Here is a 24,056-nt window from a genome sequence, read left to right as displayed (position 1 = left end):
CTCCTCAAGACATGTTTCGAAAAAAAAATAAAAAATCTCAAGCTTCACTTGCAAGTCATAGTTTGGCTTGTTTGTTGCTTCAACACACATCTACACAGGGTCTTCTGCTTTTATTCTGGAGTTTATGTTTTTTAAGCAAATCGTGTTCTTTCACGGTATCTGCTTTCTTTCTGAACGGAAGAGTAAAAAATCCTTCCTTCACCGATTTCAAAATAAAAATAAAAATAAAATTAAAAAAACGGGAGGCCGCAGATAATATATGGAATAGCGCCCCCTTCACTTCCGGAGTGCAACGGTCCCATTAAAGTATGAGCCTGCCAGTGGTCCGTCCCCGCCCCTCTCTGTTTGCTGCAGCGAGGTCCTTCTCTGTTTTCCAGCATTCTCGTGGACGAGGAGGTGCCCCACTTGTGCCCACATTGTAAGCTCTCATTGGAGGAAAGCATCGTCAATCAAGGCGGCCTGACTTCGCATCAGCCTCCCGCAAAACAAAGCGCTTCAAAACAAATGGAGACAAACCGGAATTTAAAGCGGCGCTTCCCTACTTAAGACGAACAACAACGCAGATGTATGCTTTGAAAATAAATTGGGGCGCTTATCATTATGGGTCATTGCGACAAGTAATGAAGGGACATCCAGTAAGACGTGTGAAATTAAACGCATTTAAATAGAATATTCGCTTTCCTCCAGAAAGAGATGCTTTATTTTGAAAGTCCTCACCGGAAGAGCTCGACAGTGCAGTGGCTTGACAGACCTCTCACTCCGTCGTCATCATCCGAACACACGGCGGCGACAGGCTCTTCGGCAGGGACGAGTCTCCCCCTCTGTTCTCCCTCTGTGAGGAAAAAAAACAACACAGACAGAGGAGAGAGAAAAAAAAACATTACAAAAATTCCTTCACAAAACCTCAGCTGAAAACTCCGATGGATTGATTTGATTTTCTGCGGTAAGCCTGGTTTAGTTTTTTTACATCTTACAGCCGCCTCGTCCTCTGTTTTGCTCCGTGGGTTGAATCCATCTTCTGGGAGAAAAGAGGGGAGATAAATTACACGTTTTAAAGCGCCACGGTCGTATGACCCAGACGGTTTCCCGTAGACGTGTGTTTGCTTGATGTGCGAGTTTGAGATCAGTCCAAAAATAATAATAATAATAATAAATAAAATAACAACGCGCAGGGGGAGCTGTGATTGCGGCTGGTGTTTTGCATTCGTGCGTTTCTGGAGAGGTGTTGCATCTGCTGCAGGGACGGATGGGTTGCAGAACAGAGCTGAGTGCTGAGGCCGAGAGCGCCACAGTCACCTCGACCCGCAGACAGCCTCCTATTGATTAGTCTCCGAATTAATTGTCATGTTTGTTGAGCTTATTGCGTTGCCTCGCGGTTGCATTTCCAATTAAAGCTGCTTTAATCGGGTTATCTGTTGTGTCTGGAGGTGCTGCCATCCATCTTGGAGCCAAACACAAATGGGATGATGTGATATAAGTTAGGATGCAGCTGGTGGTTCAGCTGACATGTCTTCATCATCTCTCATAGTTGTGTGTGATGTGTTTCACTGGATTGAAATGGACTGTTACTAATGTTCCATGCAAATGTTTCTTTAGGACCTTTGTGTTCACAAATAAAACAAACGACAGCCATGTTTGTACCTCAACATTAGTTTACAAGCGTGGCCCTCAAAGTTGTGGTACACTTGTGGGGTGGGACTCAAAATAAATTGCAGGATTGAATATTTGCAAGGTAAATTTGATGGAATTTATTGTGCTGCAACAAGCGCCTTTAGTCAAAGACAGGAAGTGAACTGGTGCACTAATCTTTGCTTTGAAAAATAATCTACTCAAAGCAAAGTTCACTGGAGGAAATTTGGAACTCGTTGGCTATTGACCTTTTGTTTACAATGACTTTTTGCTCTCCTGCGCATAAGCTGGACAAAACGAACTCTTAGATAAGTTGATAGCTCATAAAAAAAAAAAACTTTTTCAGATCTTAGGTCAGTTTAGGAAAACAAATTTGTGTGTTGGTGAGTGTTACACCATCACTCACTTCTGATTTTTCTGATCAATACCTCCTGATAAGTCTTCTTCCTAAATGTTTAAGCTTTCCATGTATTTTTTCTTTGTGATTTATTTCTTGCTTTTCTGGAAATGCTATGCTATAGTAGTCACAATTAGACCATTAAAAACAACCCTCATCATTTAAGTAACACTTCCTCGATGTCGAATAGTTTATGTCATAAATGTGTAGTTTGTAACCATTAAATTCTCTTTAGTATCAGTTTCTTAGTATTAACTACTTAATAAATGTGATTTTCACTCTATGGACTTTTGCAAACTGTTCAAATTTCCAGGTTGATTTTTTACATAAGTAATAAAACAAAACTCTGATGAGTTACAGCTGGGTAGCTGGTTGTAAAGCCTAACTAATTTAGATTTTAAACAATAAAGAATATGCAGGACTAATTTAAGTTTTGATAATCAGTGAGACTGATCAGTTTCTGGAAATTGATCAATTGTGGCAGCTGGTATTTTTCTATAAGTACCCATTTGAACCAGGAAACAGGAATAAGTGTTGGTGGCTACTTATGTTGTTACCTCCAAATTCAGAACTTGGATGTGAGAATAAAATTAGACCCAACGTAAGCAAATTGGAAAACCATTGGAAAATGCTTGGCCAGGCTAACTGACATTAGCATGGAAGGCTAATAACATTTCTGTGTTTTGTAGTTTCCAAGACTCTTAACATATCCCTGATTAAAGGAGGTTGCAATGTGTGCATGAAATCACTTGAGGCTGGCTGCAAAGAAGGCAACTACACTTTTTCCAACCTTCTTATAGGTTCTCCTAGCCCTCATCCAACTGCTGCTGAACACCGCCGGTCCGCTGGGTGGAAGAAATATCAGATGCTTTTTCCATTTCCTAGGAGGAAAACAAACCTGGCTGTTTGGAAAAAAGTTTTATCTTTGAAAATCTGTTGGTCACACTGTGGATGCTAAAGGACTTGTTTGTCAATAATAATGCTGTAAAGTGTAAATTGATCATTGTTTGACTTGTATTGTCTTCTGCTGAAGCCTCTGTGGTCAACATATTCATGTCATTTTGATGCCGTTGTTGCTCCCAGAACAGTTTAATTACAATGAAGTTGAGGAGGCCATCTACAAATCTTCACTTTAATAATCTAAGGATTTGAGACTTTTGAGACAAATTTTGTAGAAATAATTGTCAAAAGAAGTTGTCATTTCTCCTGATTTACTGAGTCACCTGCAGACTCCTTGGCCCATTTTTTTTTTTTATTTGCGTTGTTGAGTTAGTTCAAGTTCAGCTCATATATTTCCAGCATCTTTTGGTGAAAATACGAAGGACAACAACATCGTGTTGGTAAACGACGAAGATCCAACCTTTACCCTCCACTGAAACAACATTTGGAAATATTCATCAGCAGATCCCAAATTCAGACAAATAAGCAGCTATTTCCTGGTTTCTCTGATATTCCAAGTTTCCTTATTTCCCAAGTGTCAGTGCACAATGCCCAAATCAAGCTGACTGAATGGATAATTACAATGATCTCAGTTATTTAACAGCATGACTCGACACACTCAACTGTGAACACTGTGACACTAAAACACAGCTAGGCTTAAACCACGTACTGTATGAAGCTCAGCTGTGGGTTTTATAACCCACTCTGTTCATTCAGCGCTCGAAGAGCACTTTGAAAGCTTTAACACTGTGTTTCATTGTGCTCGTAATCTTGTGGCCAAGTGAAATGTGCCCATTGTCCTGCTGTTGATACACTGAATGAACTCGGTTGTCTGACACAAGCAAATGTTGTAACTATCCAGAGAATGGCAGCCATAAGGAGGAGATTGTCCGTGTCGTAGAAGATCCAGCAGACAGAGCAGCGCTTGTCGTATTTCATCCAAATGGGACACAGTTTCAAGCGATGCTCTTCTTGTACTTGTCTTTGTTGGCGGAACAGAACGTCAGATTTTGGACTTGGGTAAGGTCAAAGCGTGTGCGTTGTCCGTGGGAGTCGGGTGGGAAGTTCGACATTAACTTCTACATATCAATAGTCTCGAGTGTAAAGTGACACCACACCTCCAAAGAATCAGGCCTGTGTTTGGAGGAGTTGTTTGAATTGCAAAGTGATCGCATTTATGAGCGATTGGTAAGTTAAATGCTGTTGAATGACGATGGCATTCCAGTAGTAAAGACCGCCTGAGCACAGCTTCACTGTCTTGAGGTTCTTGGTTGGGTTTCAAAGACTCAAAGCCAGTTTTTGTTATTCAGGTTTTATTTTTGTATCTCATGTATCTGGTAAGGCTGCTGGCTCTGCAGATTATGAGTTACAATTTACCAAAAACTCAGCAAATGCTGATAACTATTTTGGGTGCCATACATTTGCTACATTTTCTAAATAAAGTTGTCAAAAAACTTTGTTTAGAAAATAAGCGGACTCGTTTTAAGAGAAAACGGGAGCCAAAAAGCCTAATGCAGTGGTAGCAAGACATCTGAAAGGCCATCTATTCAATTCACTCAAATAAACATAGTTTAACTGTGATTTACTAACAAGCACCATGCCACAACAATGTTATTTTCAAAGATTCATCTAAAGGATTGTGGCTGTCTCGGGAGAAGAGGATTAATGAATTTTAATGGACTCATCTGAGGGAGGCTGGCTGCTGGACGCTTCAGCGATCCAGACTCATAGTGGCAGTTCTGTCTCAGCACATCAGTTCCCCAATCCAGATAAGGACCTTGATGATGCTACGTAGGGCACAGCAGAACGAATGGGTCAAACGAAGAAGATAATGTATAATGAGGCGGGGAAGATGGATCAAGAAGATGGTCAGGAAGGAGAATGTTTGAGGTCAGGGATGAGGGTTCAGAGAGTTCAGTGGCAGCGGTGAGAGTCGCTGGAAGTTAGGAGAAGGGATGAATGTTGAAGGAAATGGGAATTAAGGGTAGGATCTAGTATGTAAGGGTTGAAGGCAGTAGGGATGAGGGTTTAAATGAATGGGGTAGGATGCCGCCTGATAAATTGTCTTACAAGTTATTGCGAAAAACGATGATCTTGTTGTGTTGAGACCACTTTCAAGCAATAATAATGCAAGGACACATTGTTAGAGATAAATCAACTTTAAATTCTGATGAACATTTAACACTGGAACTGGTTTCGTCTGGGCAGAGCGTTCACTTTGGAACCGTCACTTTCTTAGGTCTGTCTGACTGTTTTCTGTTTTATCCACCTGACATTCCTACGCATTTGCAGGAACAGCCTGGTCTCTTCCCTTATCATGCTGCTGTGGGCCTCTTTGACTCGAGCTGTTCATTTGGGTCTGAAAATAGCACAAGAATTGTTCTCGCTGAGACCGAGGTGAAGACTTAAGGCTGTGATACCATCATGTGCTTTCTTTGGAGGGGTTAAGTTGTGTCACAGGTTGATCTGAGCTGAGCTTGTTGGAACTAAGTCCCTCAAAAAAGTCTCGATACTACTTGAATGTTTTTGCATTTTGCAAAAAACGCAAACGCAAACTTGCGATGTAAAGGGAAAACACTATTATTACTGTAAATAAATATGGGAAAAGCTTGGTGTACTTTTGTAAAGTGTGGACTTTGTTCTGGCATTTTTAACACGGGGACAGACTTTAAGACACTTCTTTGTATAAAAGTGACAATAGGAATGATTTATCACTCCTTTTTTAGATAACTATATAGTTGTGCCTTTGTGTCAAAGCAATTATAGCCCCACAAACACAAATACAGCTCTTGAAAAACATAAAACATTCTACTTCTTTAGGACACTAGCCACATGAAGAAGTGACTACAAATTGTAAATGCATTTGATAATATTTTCAAAATTACTGATTTGATGCTTTCATTGAATAAACTGTGGAGAAAATGGTAAAAAAAAACTAACAGACCATATCCACAGGTTTGGGAATTTGGGAATTAAGTGGAATTTTCGGTTACAGCAATAAATAATAAGAAATTTATCGCGATAAACAATATGATAAACTTCCGTCCCTACATTCAATATCAGCCTCAGTCTGAAATATTTTGCTGCACCAACGTTGCACTGGACTTGAACGTGCTCACTGTGCAGGCTAAATGTGTTAGCAACTCCTGTCACTCTGGATGATGAAAGATATTGTGCCGCACCGCCTACTGCTGGAGCACAGTTGCATCAGACAGAGTTGATGAATGTGCTAGTCTATCAATAAATCGGTACTAAGTTGTGGGTGTTAATGCAGTCATTGTTGGAGTTGAATGCTGAAAAGAGGTGGAGGAAGATGCAGGAGCTGAAAGAAGAAAAGAAACTGACCTCTGACCTCACGATAAGTTTTGCCGGACGAGAAATTATTCCGATAAATGATAATATTGTTGCTTTAAGACAATTTTCAAGTAGGAGATCGACAATGATCATGTGCAGCATTAGTTTCCCACCAGACAGAAGGTTTTTCCTGTATCTCTTGGAGCGAGTGTATATTTATGTACAGCTCTGTCACTGTAAACACAAGAAGAAGCACAGCCATTTGGACTTTCCCGTATGATAAATGGTGTTGACTCATCCATGTAATATACCAGAATAGCTTGAATCTGAATCTTTTTGATGAATGTTGATGGCGTTGCAGTGAATGATTGTTATCCGTCTCCTTGCCTGTGTTGATTGATGTGGTGCATCTTTCTCTGCCCTGAAACTTTTCCCTGCTGCCCAAACATGGCAGCCTGCACACGGGAGGAAAGGCATGCGCAAACGGTGACGTCCCGGACCCTTTTAACTCGGAAAAGGCAGAAGGTTTTCATGATCCCCCACAGGCACAGCGGTAACAGGAGATCTCCCCTCATTTTCTATGCGTCCTCCATGAGTGGATGCAGTGCTATTTAAATCTCTGCAGTCACACCAGGAAACGGACTCTTACCATTTTCCTCCTGTCTGTTCTCTCAATACTTCAAGCTTATGCAAAGCAGCAGCAGAACATTCATCAGTACTCTTTTCAACACTGTTGCTTGAAAGTCTGTTTTTAAAAAAGGTAACAGGTAACACATGGCCATCTCCATTAACCCCACATGGTAGCGTTTTCTTAACCCGCAGCCAAATAACGTAAATGTTTTATAAACAAGAAATTACTAGCTTTTGCTGCAGATGCTCGTTCAAAATACTTAATGATTGCTCATGTACTCGCAGTCTATACTAAATGTTTTAACGTGTATTTTTAGCTTGAACATATGTGCTTGACTGTCCGAGAGGGATCCTGCAAACACCACACGACTGAAGATGGGAATGTAAATGTCAAAGAAGATTATCCAAAATCTGGAGGATTAGAGACAAATCTGCAGTTTTCCTCCTTGCATTTACGTCCGCGGTCTCCGCTTTGCTCCAGGCTCCTGCCGTAATGCGCTCTCTCTTGTGAGCCCGTTCCCTCTTTTGGGTGTTTTATGGAGTTTTACGGGCGGTCGTGAATTACGCTGATCTCTTTCTCTCCGCAGTGGCTCCCCTTCTCTGTCATTAGTTAGGCAGAGTGGAGCAAACACTCACCTGCTTGAAGGAAGTGAAATTAACAGCTCTTCACACACAGAGCGCCGTGCTTCCCAGAATCCCACCAGGTGCATTGCTGTCGGATTCCTGTTCTGCAGGTACAGCGCAGCAGTGATTTGTACTTGTCACCTGGTCTGCCAAAGCCATAGCTTGCTTTTATTGCCGCCTGTTGATACGCAGGAGCTGCGGCAGATTTAGAAGGCAACAGATCCGAGCTTGTAAAGTCAATTTGCCCAGCTGTGCTCGAGATGTTAGTCTTCACTTACGTTTTTCCTTTTGACAATTTTAAGATGATAAAATGTTTTCAGGAAGGTTTCAATTATCTCCAAAGAGAAGGTTTGCTTTAAGTGAAAATGATTTCACTTTTTGTGACATGGTAGCAGCATTCTTCGTTGCATTATATGAAATAGGGGTTTTATTTCTTTCAGACCAACACAAAGTAGTGTGTTGTCACAGATTTTCAATTGAATTGGGATCTGACTGGCACATTTAAAAACATAAATATGCTTATATGCTAGCATGTAGCCATGGATCCTTAGGGTTGTTGTTATGCATAAAGGTTCACCTGTCTTGCATCCTCTGACAGGGTTATTAAATCTTATCTCCATTCGTCTTCTTATCAACTCTGACCGGATTCTGAATCCCCGCTGAGAAAAATCTTCCCCGCAGATGCTCAGCACTCAAAAACTAACTAGGCCTATAAAGTAATTATCGCCATGTTCTTTTTGCTATTGCTTCCACGATAAAAACGTTCACGGAACCATACCAGAGTAGTAAATACGCAGCTTTTTCTGATTTCCGGTCTGGGCGGGGCTTTTCCTGTGTCTTTCTCTTTTTTTTCTGAATGCTTGCCGCCCCTCAGGCTGCGGCGCCCTGTGTGGAGGGTTGTTATGAAAACCTGCTGGAGCCTGGAGCTGAACAATGAAGTGTGTCAAACCTTCTTTTTTTTTTTTTTTTTTAAGATTTTAAGATTTCTTTTAACATCGTGATTCTGCTCTATTTTGTGCTGGTTTATCACATAAAATCATTGAAATCTGTGTTTATAGTGTGACAAAGTTCAGGGAATATGAATACTTTACTAAACCACCGTGAATTAAATGATGATAATGGTGATTAAATATGATGCCTACATCTGATAAACTTCTGTGGTTGATTTGTGAAGTACTGTTTTCTTTGTCATATTTTTATGACAAAAATAAAAAAGGATTGAATAAAATGTGAGTTAATGCCAACTGGTATTGTCGTTGCAGTCTCCAACAATAATGCCACCAGTTTTCTTAATACTGATACTATTCTGCAGCCTTAGAAATAATAATAACAATAATAAAAACACCCTAATAATAATAATAGTAAAAACTCTTTTTGTTTCAGTATTTCCAGTCTTGCACTATTAATTGCGCTCTAATTTTTTTTTTTTTTCATTTAAGCTGTAGAAGGCTCCTTGTCATTTTAAGCACAGTAATGCTTTCACATTATTGCTCCTTTTACACCCAGCACTCATAAATTATCCCCCATCAGCAGACAGCCCATCCTTTCCTTTGATGGAGGGAGAGGTGACAGTTCCCCTTCCTGCTAATGCCGCCTCTCCCCGTCCACTGACACCGTCAACAAGTGTGTTTCCAATTAGCCGCGTCTGAAGTCAGTCGGCGGCTCGCTCTGATGAAAGACGACCGTGCAGCCGGGCATGCTTCGCCAGCTTCAAGACCCTCTTCCAGGGACACCTTGAGCCTAGATGTTCATTAGTGCAACTGGGTCTATAAAGATGGAAGGACTCCTTCTAAAGAGATCGCCTTACTCATTAGCAAAACTGGTTTAGTGAGGCCAAATCCTCCGTGCTCTGGGATAAATAGCAGTGCCAGGAAGCGGTTTGCTGCTGCTGTGTGTGCTTTTTTTACTTCAGTACTCCGGGTCCATAGATGTGTGTCCGTGCGTGCGTGCGTGCATGTGTGTGCGCGTGTGTGTGCATGGAGCTCCTGTTAAAGTAAACAAAAATGAATTGCGTGCCATCTTATAAATGTGGTGGCGTGGGAGTAAATTCTTTGCACATGTGTGGTCACGCGACACTTTGGAGAAGTAAGCCATAAAGAAGTTAATTCATATTTTAAAAGCAACCACACACAGCTCGGTTACAGTCTGTTTTTGTGTTAAATTAGAGAGTAAGGATTGGGTTTAATTTGGGCCTAACTGTCGGATTTTTCTGACGGCTTTGTCTCAGAGGAAAATGTGAAATAATGGAAGATTAAATCATAAATTCCCCAAGAGAGGCAGCTTTGGAGCTGTTACTTCCACCTACATCCTCATTCTGTCTCTCACTCCTTCCATCTCTCTCTTTCTCTCTCTCGCTCTCTTTCTGTGCACTCACAGACGATAGAGGATGGGCTGTGTCCAATGTAAGGATAAAGAAGCAGCGAAACTCACCGATGACCGCGAGACCAGCCTCACACACAGCTCAGGGTACCGCTATGGCTCTGACCCCACGCCGCAGCACTACCCCAGTTTCGGCGTCACCACCATTCCCAACTACAACAACTTCCACACCGCCGCCACGCAGGGGGTGACCGTGTTCGGAGGCGTGCACACGTCCTCGCAGTCCGGGACGCTTCGGTCTCGGGGAGGGACAGGTGAGGCTGGACCTGCGCAGCAGCAGGTTGTCCGCACGCGCAACAACACGTGGCTGCAAAAACTACCACGGTTTTGCTCCTTTGGTCGCCGTTAGACATCGTCAAGTGTTCTTTTGAAAAAAAAAAAATCAAATTTGGCCCAAAAATATATATATTGTTATTTTAGGAAGGCGACGATTCTAAGTATCTTGACTTTTTCTGTTATCGGTTTGACAATTTTTTTATGTTGCGCGATCCAAAACTGCATTGTGATTGGTTAGCATATCACAAAGTAGAGTGTTTTTTCTTTCTTTTTAAACATGGCCTCCTACTAAACCAGGGGTTTGCAACATTCACAATTCAGAGAGCCTTCAATCCAGCTAAATAAAGCTAATGTAGAGCCAATAATGTTACATGACTTGTTGACTTATAATTTTGATCAATATTTACTGCAGGGAATGTGTTGACATTCTTTAAGAAGAACCATTAAGTACATTTTTTGTGGGGGGGTTCAAATAAACAAAAGCACACACTTTTTTGCAAAAAGAAGACGAACGGGATGTTGTGAATATTTTGAGAAAAATTATATTCAAACACTTTCTACCTAAATGACAAAAAAAATAGATCTAAAAACACATTGCTGTTTTTTTTTGTCATTCTGCTGTGAAAATTGAATGCAATTATTCTATGACAAAAAAAACAATCTGAAACCTGCATTTGTTATAATATCTAGATTTAAAAATATTAGATGATTCTATTATTTTTTAACCATGTTACTTAGAGCCATCGTGGAAGGTGAAAAGAGTGGCTCTTTTTCAGACCCCTGCACTAAGCTAACAGTCCAGACAGGATTTCCATGGTAACTCTGGAGGAGGTGCAGAGCTCAGGTGGGAGAATCTGTGGACAGGAGAGCTGTGAGTCAGTCTCTCCTCAGGTTTGATCTTTTATGGGAAAAGCTGTGAAAATAAAGTCGTTGTTGAAAGAGAGCCTCCAGAAGTTTGCCGAGGGGGAAGCCGCACAAACACAAGAAGGTGGTCTGGTCAGATGAGGCCAAAAGTGAACTTTTTGGCATGCGTGCAGAACACTACGTGCAAAACTAACAGAGCACATCAATCCCACTTTGTGACAATATCGCGTTGTGAGGATTCGTTTTATTACGAAAGGAAGTGAGTCAAATTTGATCAAAGACGTGCTTTGCTCAAAAATAAGATTCAGATTTATTTATTTGTATCCCAAATGGGCAATTGATGTTACAGCAAGTACAAAAACACTAAAATACAAAGTATCAAAGATTAAAAAATAAAAACAATAAAACATACCAGAAGGACATAAAATACAAATCAATACATAATGTTTTGTATCTCATCTAATCATTATTGACTGACAGTCCCCCTACCTGGTCCTGCATTAAAAATAGATGTTACTGTAGAAACAAAAGAGAGCTTGTACCTGTTGCTTTTTATACTAGGAAGTATAAAAAGTTACTGAAACCACGTTTCTGCCAGAAGGCAGAAACTGGAACTCAGCATGTAAAGGATGAGAAACATCAGCAATAATGGCTTTAGTTTTCCTAATGACTTGTTTTTTCACACAGTTCTGTAAGAGGCTGCAAAACTGTTTAAGACCCGGGTGGAGACTCACCTTCTAGTAAGACAATGAAAAACACACATTGCGCTGCTGCAATGGAAAGAGTTAGCATCATTATGTGTTAAAATGGCCTAGTTAAATTCCAGGTCTAAATCCTGCCCTGAATCAGTGGCAAAAAATGAACAGAAACTATTAAACCCAGTTTGATTGAGCTGAGATGTTTTGCTGTTTTTCTTTTAATGCATTTCTTGTTTTTAACGTGATCTCCGTTACTTCATCTTTTTTTTCTTTTTTTTTTTGCGGGGAGACTTTGAATCACCTTGTGGATGAGTAGTCCTTCCCTCAAAGGTCGATGGAGGCAATTTTCTTCCACTTTCTGTTGATCTGTAACCTGAAATCCCAATAAAATACAGTTTGTTGCTGTAGCCGCACAAAGAGTGAATACCTCTTCAGCTCAAGTCATTGTAAGTGGATTTAACATGTGACGTTCGACGTATGGTTGTGTCAAAACTGTTCAAAAAAGCAATTAAAAACAGGAGGAATTCAGCTTAGCAGAGAGGGGAGCTTCAAACACATTGGAAATTGTCTCCCTCTTCACAGCTTAGACGTAAAAAAAAAAAAAAAAAAAAAAAACTTCTCATCATGGCTGGGATTATTAGATTTTTTTTCTCTCTGGTATTGCCATGCAGCGATAAAGGAATCTGTCTGTGAAGGACATTCGACCCCGGCCCTCTGGTTAATGGAAAACAGAGTGACCTAATTTATAGCCGGTGCTCTGTGAAGCACATCTGACTAGCAGAAGGACCAGACATTTTGCTGAAGAGCGCAAATCCCTCTTCGGCGCGTCGCACCGCTTCTGCTTAAAGCTTCAGAGACATAAATGAAGCACGTCTTTTTTTTTTAACGTTAGCTGTCCTGGGCCTTTTTTTTGCCCAAGTGTGCAAGTATGTAGAGTCAGAGGATTGTAAAGTGGCGTTTTGTGTGAATGAACTAAATAACTCAGGTCGATACACTAGATGAGAATGGAGGTCAAGATCAGACAAAGCTGAGCTTTTGGTGAGTTTAATAGGATTCAGATCCAATCAGAAAGTGAAATCATTCAGTAGTTTCAGGCTTGTTTGAAGACACTGGGACTCTAGAGCCATCTTCATCTTGTCACAAGAAAAGATTGCATTCCTTTATTTCGGTCGGAGCCACAACAGTCCACTGGCAAAGCAAGTTGATTTCCGTGATAAAGTCTGTTGTTGTGGCGACTCTCACCACAACATTAAAGTTGCATTCCGTAAAACAAAGGCGGTTAGCTGAAAGATGACTGAAATGTTTTCGAGAGACGATTCAGACGAGTATCTTGTGACAGTTTTGACTTCTCATATGTCGCCTGTTTGCTGCTCAATAAGTATAAAAGTATTTTTAGGGCCAGACTTAAAAACAAGGCTGGTCCATATTGATCTCGACCCCTTAAATATTGAAAATATCACATTGATGCAATTTCTTAATTGTGTCCTGAGGTCCTTTCTTCGTGCTGTCCTTCTTTTCATTCTACACTCTTTGTTGAATGTTCCTTTCTTACATTTTTCCTTTCACCTTTGTGTCTTTGCATCATTTCTTCATTTTGGTTTTACTTCTTTCCTTTCTTTGTGTCCTTTGTTTGTTCCTTGTGTTCCAACTCTCCCTCCATCCATCCTTCTGCTCTTCCTTTTTGAGTATTAAGCTGCCATCCTTCCTTTTTCCTTCAATTCATTCCACCCTCCTGTCCATACTTCTTTCTTTTTGTGTCCTACCTCCTTTATTTCTTTTCTTATTTGTCTTTCCTTCCATCCTTGTGTCCAACATCTCTTTATGTTTTCCCTTCTGTAATAATGTTTTCCTTCCTTCCTTCCTCCTTGTTTTTAGTTTATCATTTTTGCTTTCCTTAGTCATGGTCCGTCTTCTTTTGACCCCTGGAGTCAGTGCTTGTTTCCTATCTCTCCATCCTACTTCCATTCCTGTTTTGGTGAAACTCCACCTTGCAGATCTCAGAATGAAACTTTTAATCACAGACAGCCTCCAGGTCTTTCAGGTCTCAGCCAGCATACTGTATGTGACGTTCTTGCTTTCCCCTGCAGGGGTAACTCTGTTCGTGGCTCTGTATGACTATGAGGCCAGGACGGAGGATGACCTCAGCTTCAGAAAGGGGGAGAGGTTTCAGATCCTCAACAGCACGTAAGTGTGAAAACATCTGTATGACAGCATGCGGAGGGAGGGAGGTGGTTGTGTTCTCCTCTGATTTGTTTTTTTGCAGGGATTGTTTTTTACCATCTGGGATAAAATGCCACACAGGAACACGGAGACCAGTTGGTGTCTGTCTTAAATTACGCCGTTTTTTCTTTTTTTTTTTGTCGTCGTTCTCCTTTTAGGCTGAGTAGAACATCGTCGTGGGACTGGCAGTGTGGCACATTTCAACACGTTGTTCCAGCTTTTGCCTAAAGGATTAGGTTCAGATTGTTGTACCAGACTTTAGAAAACCATTCTCACGACTGCATCTCTTCCGCATTTTGACATAAACATGGACTTTGGCATATTTTCATTGAGATTTTATCTGACTGACCAGTTCATCAACATGAATCATGAACCGTAACCATTCCTGGGTCTTTTGTCTTTTTTGTCCTCTTCATAATGTGCCTTAATAACTGACCAAGCATTATATTAAAACAGTATTTGTAAATATACTCTAATTTTTATTTTATCTGGTCTAATGTGTTATCTCCATGGAATTTATTCACCAAAATGACAGCAACGGATAATTGAGCATTTTTTTTGTTTGAATTTGGAAATGACTCAGTTGGTTTCTTTAATAAATATATATCTTTTTGCTGATTGTAAAACACAGGTCGATACACTAGATGAGAATGTACCTTCTTTTCTACACAAAAACCTAATAAAAAGAAGCAAAATTTAATTTAGATTGAAAGTTTTAAATCTTGTCAAGTTTTGTATTTTCTATAGTTCTAGGTGTCTTAAGAGCTCTTGGAAATTTTTGGAACGGAGAACGATTCATAGAGTGGCATAGTCAAAGTGCAGATAATCTGTGGTAAAACAGATTCTCTCCATTCACTATGACTAAGTTGCAGCTATTTTGTAAAAACAAAAAAAGTTTTTCAATTTGCAAAGCTGCTACTGTCATACTTCAAAATGTTGCAGCCAATACAGAAATCCGTCTTAATGAGACTGGTCTAGTGCACAATGTTTGCAGGAAGTTGAAACCTTTCTACAGGACAAGAGACAGGAGTCATCTGTGCTTGTTTTGGTCAAAATGTGGTGAGAAAGAAACAGATTGTCCCGCAAATGGCTACAGCGTATTACACACAAACATGCCTGTCAGTCTTTTTCAGTATTTGTTTTTGGGCCCACTCGTACGTGCTTTCACTTTAAAGGTGCAGTACCAGTTGACTGTTTCCAAAAGTAGAAGTAGCTAGAAAATATTCTGTAATATTTTAGGTTTACTAGAGCGAAGGTTTTCCTTGGGCTGCTGCTGATCAGTGTTTGTTTATTCCAACCTGCCTGTTCGTTCACCCTCTCTCTCTCTCTCTGTCTCGGTTCTCCCCAGGGAGGGCGACTGGTGGGAGGCTCGTTCCCTCACTACAGGTGGAACTGGATACATTCCCAGCAATTACGTCGCCCCTGTGGATTCGATCCAGGCAGAGGAGTGAGTTCCCCTTTTCTCATGAGATCAGATCCCACCATAAACGTCGAGCGACTTCCCCGTCTTTTGTTTAACGAGACACAGTGTCACGCCCACCACAAACAGAGCGAGTGAACAAATATTAAACCTCGTGCGTTTTTGTTCCTCCCGCAGCTGGTATTTTGGTAAATTAGGCCGAAAGGACGCGGAGAGGCAGCTGCTTTCCGGTGGCAACGCCAGAGGCACGTTCCTCATCCGCGAGAGCGAAACAACCAAAGGTACAGCAGATATCTCAGCGACACGCTGAGATAGTGAACACTGTTACCCTTCAGGAAAGGTGTGTGCCCAAAAGCAGAAACAATACAAGCACTGTGCAGGGAATCTTTGCAAACTCCAAAACTCAATACAACATACAATGAATTCCAGGTTCAGATCTGTATGGAAAAGGGAAATAAGGATGTGGAAAAATATTTGTATTTTCAGGCTTTATTTTTTGCAAAGTGCTTTAATTAATGTAAAGCACTTTGAATTAATCTTGTTGCTGAAATGTGCTATATAAATAAAATTACCTTACCTTACCTTACCTTAAATGTTGTGCACTTCATTCCGTTTTTTCTTCTTTTCTTCCTTCATTTCTCTTTGCTTCTTCCTTCCCTCTACATTTCTTTCTTTCCTTCCTTTATTCATTCTTTCCTGCCTTCCTTCTTTCTCTTGCATTTTCTTCAAGTACGTCCTCCCTTTTTTGTGTTCTTCATGCCCCTAATTTATTTTCTTGTCTGTCCTTCCATCCTTGCGTTCTACCTCCTCTCTCTCTATACATCCTTCTTTCCTCCGATCCTTCCTTTCTAGTCTGTGCCCTCATCAATAATGACAAGTCTCTTGTCATTGTTGTGTCCTTCTTCCTAATGTCCTTCTTCCTAATGTCTTCATTTCCCTCTTTTCTTTCTTTCCTCTTATCCAACCTATTAGTCCTTCCTCATATCCTTCCTTCTCTTGTACTCCTTCTGTTCTCTGTTCTTGTTCTTGTTTTTGACTTTGAAAATTTCCAGATTCCACAGAGAAAGTTGAATGTGGAACAATAGGAAATACTTGCATAAATCTCTGTATTGACCCTTCATGTACTTCCGTTTGAATCAAATAATCCGACCAGCACTGCCATCAGTTTTCTGCTCCCTGGTTTTTATGAACTACATGCCTAAATGACACTGGCTATTTGCTGACGTAAGCGTTGTCTCCGTTCCAGGGGCGTACTCTCTCTCCATCCAGGACTGGGATGACATCAAGGGAGATCACGTCAAACATTATAAGATTCGTAAACTGGACAACGGAGGCTACTACATCACCACCAGGGCCCAGTTCGAGACCCTCCAACAGCTTGTTCAGCACTACTCCGGTGAGAGCGCTGTATTTGAGAGAGCAATAACTTGCGTTGACAGCTCTGAGTCGGAGTTTTGTTTTCATGCGTGTGTCCTTCCATGTTTTCCAGCCAGGGCTGCAGGGCTGTGCTGTCGACTGATCGTGCCGTGCCACAAAGGCATGCCTCGTCTCACCGACCTCTCCGTCAAAACCAAAGACGTGTGGGAGATCCCGCGGGAGTCTCTGCAGCTCATTAAGCGCCTCGGCAACGGCCAGTTCGGAGAAGTCTGGATGGGTGTGTATCACTTGGCGCGGGCAAGGGTTCGGACAGCTGTTGCAAAACAGCTGTATGTAGTTGGAGTCCATGTGGGAGCTGGTTTTAATATGCTGTTTAAAGCTGCACCCATTTTGCCTGAGGCAAGATTTTAGAGAGCAGATTTTGACTCAAGCTTCATGAAAACACATGTTCCAATGTTCTATTCTAGTGATAACTTCTTTCATTCAGTTTTAACAAAGAATTGTCCTTCTAAACTTTAATCGATACTTAAATATCCGCTGTGCATTTTGGGGGCCAGTGCATAGAGTACACACTCCTTCCATGAACTCCCTCACATTTTTCCAAAATCCTTCCAGAAACGTAGTGATATGTGAAGATGTTTAGCAGAGTTAGTTTTCTTAAGCTTTGAACTTCTCTTGGAGCAAAGTTCAATCCATCATCTGAAAATAAATGCAGCATGCCGCGAATCCAAACATACAATGACGTGGCCGTCCAAGAAAACCGGGACGAAAAGGAAGAAGACAAATCACTTTTCAGGAGCTGCACAGATCCACAGACTGGACCTCAGGAGTCGTACACTCCACACTTCTTTTTCTTTTTCTTTTTTTTGAGAAAGGCCAAGAAAAAAGCCAAGAGATCGCCTCAAAGTCATCCCTGTGTATCTTGGTGTTGACTGCGTCGTACTATGGACACGGTTTCCTTCAGAAGACCTAGTAGAAGTTCATGGTCCTGCAGGGACTGGTACTTAAACACGCAGCTGTAATGATTCTGCACACATTTTCCATTTTTATCTTTTTAGAAATATGTGAAAACCCTGAAGAATTTTCCATCTCTGACAGTTTTTCACAACTCTGCATCGGTCCCTCCCAGCAGACTACAACCAGTAGCTGTGAAGCCACATGTAGCTCACACCGGCTCAATAGCATGATGTAGAACTGAAAAGGGCTTTTAAACATGGAAAATATTTGTTTTGTCCAAAGATGAGCACCACACTGTAGAAAAAAGAATCCTGTTGCAACTTCTACTCTTTATTTTTGTTTTTCTGTTTTATTTTTTTCATCAGGCACATGGAACGGCACCACGAAGGTGGCAGTGAAGACCTTGAAGCCTGGCACCATGTCGCCCGAGTCCTTCCTGGAGGAGGCTCAGATCATGAAGAAGCTCCGACACGATAAACTGGTGCAGCTCTACGCCGTCGTGTCCGAAGAACCCATCTACATCGTCACAGAGTACATGAGCAAAGGTCATAGTTCGCATCATTCCTCGAGAGAACAAAAAAAAGACCCAAAAAGATACCCAGGGAATAACTGGGAAACCTCTATCAGAGTGAAATACAACAGATGAACACAATGAAAATTATCAAAATATTTCGTGCTCTTCCTTTTCTTTTAGGAAGTTTGCTGGATTTTCTCAAAGACGGAGAAGGACGAGGTCTTAAACTGCCAAATCTGGTGGACATGGCGGCGCAGGTGTGCTGCTGATCTCTCTCTATTTTTTTTGTTTTGTTGTTGTTATTTTGTTATGGTGGACTGATTCCATCACTGCTTTGTTGTATTGTTGTTGTTTTATTTAATTTATGAAACACATAAATCATTAGTCAAAATCTCAATAAACATTTTAGCTTTGCTTTTCCACAAATCACCCTTGTTTTATCGTTTTGGCTAAGAACCTGTGTGCATAAATGGATATAATCATTCCTTTGAATACATTTTTTACAATCTGATAAAATATATTAATTTGCATTAGTCCTTACAAACTGTACATTATAAAATTGGCCATCACAGTTCTCATATAAGGAGTTTAAGAGTCCAAATTGAATAAAATGTTCAGTTGCGTAGCTGGTGTTGTTCTTTGTAAAAACAATCCAGTGACAGCTGTTTAAGATCTCCCGGCTGGTTTTGATTAACTTCTAATGAGTTGACTTCCAGCATCGGGACTAAATGCTAAAAGCTGCGGCGCTGTTCTCGCGTTTCCATTAGACAGTGGTTTCAATGTGGCGGCTGAAGTGTGGGCCCATTTACTACGTGTGTGTGGAAAAAAAGATGCTCTTCGCGTAACACACATTTTGACGACCTTGAAGCTGTTCGGGTTTATGTCGTTTTAAATGGAAAAGTAATGAAATCTCCTTTTCCCAGGTGGCGGCGGGAATGGCGTACATTGAGAGGATGAACTACATCCACAGAGACCTGCGCTCTGCCAACATCCTGGTAGGAGACGGCCTCGTCTGCAAGATTGCCGATTTTGGTCTGGCCAGGCTCATTGAAGACAACGAATACACAGCGAGACAAGGTGGGCCCGCCGGATAGAGGAGCGTCGTAAAGAGGCAGATTTGTGCCAAAATATTTTGGTATAAATGATGTGAATATTTTGAAGCAACATCTTAAGAGACCAGCCGGGTTACATTTACTCCCAAAGAAAAGGTTGGACATACCAAATGGACAGCCATCCTTTGACTTACTTGTAAACATTGCAGAAAAGTCACACCCATCAGCAAGTATTGCAACAGTGTGATTTATGTTGATCCTCTTATTTTGAAATGTAACCAGACTGTCAAGACAGGCGGGAGGAAAAGTTATGGAGATGCAGGTAATGTCGGATGGGCTAACACTGTCTGACTGCTGTTATTATGTAATAACGACGACAGGCTCTCCCAATCGTGTTGCACTTGATTTTGTTTGTCCAGTCAGATCTTGAGAAACGCCGTCCCTTGGAAATACCTACTTCATCTGCAGACATACTGTACCTTCTTGGATCTTAGTCTCAGAGAAAGTTTTGTGGTCAGAACTGAAAGAAACGCATGAGGGCAAAGTTGCCTGTAGACTTGCAGAAAGAGTTGGTCAATGGGCGCCAGTAATCTTTCTAATCTAGTTTCTGAATTCCCAGTCGGAAAACGGCATCATTTCCTACCTAAAGTCAGAACTCTGGGAAAGTCAGAGTTTGCACACCAACTTTGAGTTACAGACCCATTACTTTCTCCCACAAACAAGATATAGTGGACGTTGTTGAGGTAAACCATATACTGTGCATTTCTGGCAGTTTCCATCTCATTGTTTTTTTTCTTGTTGTTTTTTCGTACTGTTTTTCAACAAGAACGCTGCCAGCTCACATGACGAATATGATGTCATTTGCAGAATTTGAAAAATGTTAACAAAAAACTTACTCTTTCTTATTTTTCTGGCATTTTACCACGCAGCAAAAACAACTTGGACTCGTAACTGAGCTAAACCGGGACAAGCTTATTCTGATTTAATGTCAGACAGTGAAAACTCGAGGCGCAGTCGCAGCATCAAAGGCCGTTCTGCGCACATATCTTACATATTCCTTCAGTAGCCTCCGCTTCCCTCACCCACAACATCCTTAGGAATACTTGGAGCCAGAGGAAAAAGGTCTGTGGTTTTTGCAGAGGGTAAACATGCATGAATTTGTTCTGATGGAGACTTGGAAAACAGAAGGATGTGGTTGGAACATGGCTGAAAGGCAGCTGAATATACACCAAGCAACAGTGAAAAACTTAATCCAGACGCTTAACTGCTCGAGTTTCTGCTCGACAGTTCGGCCGTTTTTCCTCAAAGAGTCGGACATAAACTACACTGACAACATGCCCAGCTGCTCATTGGACGGCAGCTTAAAAACATGCGATTGTTTAACTCGGGCCAAGTGTGAACGGAGACCGGAGCGGGGAAAGATAATGGAATTGTTCCGTCGTTTTCCCAGCGGTACGCTGTGATGTGAAACCACAGAAGAATCCTGACCCACTTACTGCCAAAGTGATTCTCGGGGATCGGCAAAAGTGAAGTCACAAACATGTTTGCTGTAGCTGGAGGAGTAAACATTACCTGTTGAAACCAAACACCTTTACTTGTTTCAGGCGCCAAGTTCCCGATTAAGTGGACGGCTCCTGAGGCCGCGCTGTACGGGAAGTTCACCATCAAGTCGGACGTGTGGTCGTTCGGCATCCTGCTCACAGAGCTGGTCACCAAGGGGAGGGTGCCCTATCCAGGTCAGACTCCTTCCTGTCGATTGGTCACGTCTGATAAATGCTGCATGTCGGTTTTGCAAGGAAAAATAAGCATTGTGCTACATTTACTACCACAAACTTTAGTGCATTTTGTTTCAATGTCATACGTTAGACGAACACAAAGCAGAGGGACATTTAAACAATTTTTAAATGGATTGTGCGTCATTTACAAAATAAAATCCAGAGCAATCAATTGCCTTTAAGGACAGATTCATCTTGGTGGTGGCACCTTCTGATTCAGATGAAGGGAGCTAAACTCCCATCCAAGTTTACGTCCCATTATTCTAGGACGTTATTCTACGTCACAACTATGCAGCACTTTCACGTAAAAAAACACACATATTTGAATCTGAAGTTATAACTCATGAAAAAAAAAACAAATGGTCTCATAACGTGCAAGATATCAAACCACATCAACAGTTTGGCGTATTGAAGCAAACAAAAACAAAGAACCAGCAGTAAATCACAAACTCTTAGATGCACTAAGCTGCTTAGTGCGAGTGGGAGCTTTGAATGGGGTCAATGAGAGTGAGAGGGAATCTGTCCGCTTTCCCTCTTCCTCAGGCATGAACAACCGCGAGGTCCTGGAGCAGGTGGAGCGAGGCTACCGGATGCCGTGCCCTCAGGACTGCCCCACCTCCCTGCACGAGCTCATGGTGCAGTGCTGGAAGAAGGACCCTGAGGAGAGGCCCACCTTTGAGTATCTGCAAGCCTTTTTGGAGGACTACTTCACAGCCACTGAGCCTCAGTACCAGCCGGGGGATAATCTCTGAAGCACCGCCGCCCTCATCTCATGTCATTTCCTGGCCTTTCCACCAGAGGGAGCCACGCACCTCCTTTTCTGACATCTTAGAAAAGCTTTTTTTTGTTTTTAGTTGACTGACTTCTTCCAGACGTCATGGAAATGGGGACGGATGGACGGACGGCGGTGAACTGCACATCAGCTCCGAGGATGTTGATGGGGGCCAGAAGTAATTAACTTTCGTAAATGAGCAACATATGTTGTGTACTTTGTATGTACTGTAAATATTAATTGCTTGTTTACTTAACTTTTTGTTGTTTACTTTATATTACTTTTGATAATTTGGGAGCCTGTGGAATATATATATATATTTTTTCTTTTTAATTAAAGGTTAAACATGTTTCAGATTACCTTTCCTTGGAGCAGTGTGTGTTTAACTCGGAGAAATTAAAGTTTCACAAAAAACCATAACTGCTAGTGTGGTTGCAGGCATCTTGGACCGGAGCATCTGACGTTTTTCTGAGACCTCAGCGCCATTTTTTTTTTTTTTACCAGGCTGATTTAACAATACTTCTCTTCTCAAGGAACTCAGATGTACTATAAAACCTGTTTTTGCCTTTTCATCTTTAGTAATCTTCTTATAACGCAAGGGAATGCCTTCACGCTTTATAAACACTAACCCGCATCATGGACTCGTCCGATCAAGCCCAAAGTGTAGGGCTAATTCGGCACCGATACTAAGTGCATCCATAGCATTTCGGCTTCAGCCAACAAGTTTTAGCTCGGCTTAAAGTAATCTTTAGTTTAGCTTTACGTAGTTAAAGCGGTGCGGACTTCCTCTCGCGCTGCAACCATTGTTTAGGTGACTGCTTAGTGTACTGATGATGTCTGTTGCATTGACCTATCAAGGCAGGCTGTAGAAGATCTCTCCTCTTTTTTGCTTTAACATGCTGAGAATGAAGGATGTGTACTTGTATTTGTCCCTGCATTATGTGTACTTTTAAATAACATGTTTTTATGTTCAGCCAGTGTTATATGTTACGCTTTTTTTTTTGTTTGTTTTGTTTTTGGTTTTTTTTACTACCAGGTGTCAAACCTGCCTCTGGAGGTGATCCAGGACAAATCGCCATTTCTCTATGTATTTATGTTGCTTTCCATGGGTGGTAAAGTAAACTGTAAATTTTCATTTTCTATCACTTCTTTTCCTAATTTATTAGGCATAAAAAATTACATTTTTTTTTTGTTCTCTCTATTTATTGTCTGTCTATTACCTATACACAGCTGGTTTTCAAATAAACAATCTTTCAAGTATTAGATTTGTGTTTCTGACTTCTGACATTCAAACAACTTTTTTTTTCTTGTTCTTTTTTTTTGTTAAAGGGCTGCTGGGCAGTATACCATATATGAAAAAAATGCATCATATGTAGACGTATGATGATGTTTTTTGTTTTGTTTTTGTCACACTTAAATGTTTCAGATCATCAAATACCCTTTAATATAAGACAAATATAGCCAGAGTAAGCAAAGAAGGATGTTTTTGAAGCACTTCATTCACAAACACACATTGTGTGAAAAGCAACACATAAAGTTGCTTTTTAACTTTATGTGAAAAGGTATGGACCCTCTTGTTAATCGTGAATAGCCTGTAGTTACCCACATTTTATGAGAAACTGAGTTTAACCTCAGACTATCAAAATGAAGAAAATTAACAACCGGTAGACTATATATGCTGTGTAAATTAAATGTAATTCTTTTACGGATTACTTTTTTCAGAATGTGTTTGGTCCTAGTTTTAGAGAAATGATACAACTAAAGTTCAAATTTCACAAATGGAGACTGTGAATGTCATACTGCCAGACGCAAAACCGAATCATCAAATTCTTGATTTATTTCCGCCCGCAAAGAATCGACATTCCTCACACATTTAGGTAAAACAATCTGCATTCTCCATACTGACGCATGTTCCAAGTTAGCTTCACACAAGTTTACTGCAGGTCACCGGAGACCGAGTGTTTGATGCTGCGTGTGCTGAGGGAGGAGAGATTCCTCCCTCCTCCTGTGCCAATGAGCTCAGCTGACTTCTGCTTTAGCCATATAACATTTCCAGCGTATCTCCAGCCAGCGGTGTTTATGTTAGAGCACAGTTTTGGTTTTCTTAGTTTTATTCTTGCATTGCTGTGTTTATGTTGCTTTCAGCAATCAGGTGTTTTTGGTTAGAAGACTTGGTACCTGGACAAAACAGGAAGTAAGGGATGGACGATCGCTACACAAACAGATGCCTGATATAAAA

General features: G+C 41.1%; 1 protein-coding gene across 1 annotated transcript; it reads left to right on the top strand.

Moving 5' to 3' along the window:
* Window positions 1-762: 762 nt before the first annotated feature.
* LOC129365599 (tyrosine-protein kinase fyna) lies at window positions 763-23,077 on the top strand. Its single transcript, XM_055038895.1, has 12 exons — window positions 763-943; window positions 9,890-10,146; window positions 13,818-13,914; window positions 15,299-15,397; window positions 15,548-15,651; window positions 16,617-16,766; window positions 16,860-17,024; window positions 18,070-18,249; window positions 18,399-18,475; window positions 19,142-19,295; window positions 20,875-21,006; window positions 21,589-23,077. The coding sequence occupies exons 2-12, from the start codon at window positions 9,900-9,902 to the stop codon at window positions 21,795-21,797; spliced, it is 1,614 nt and encodes a 537-aa protein (XP_054894870.1). The 5' UTR covers window positions 763-943; window positions 9,890-9,899; the 3' UTR covers window positions 21,798-23,077.
* Window positions 23,078-24,056: the final 979 nt, after the last annotated feature.

The sequence above is a fragment of the Poeciliopsis prolifica genome, unplaced genomic scaffold (genome assembly GCF_027474105.1).
Source record: "Poeciliopsis prolifica strain line A6 unplaced genomic scaffold, Auburn_PproV2 SCAFFOLD013, whole genome shotgun sequence".
In the NCBI taxonomy this organism is placed as follows: Eukaryota; Metazoa; Chordata; class Actinopteri; order Cyprinodontiformes; family Poeciliidae; genus Poeciliopsis; species Poeciliopsis prolifica.
This window is presented reverse-complemented; position numbering and strand designations above follow the sequence as displayed.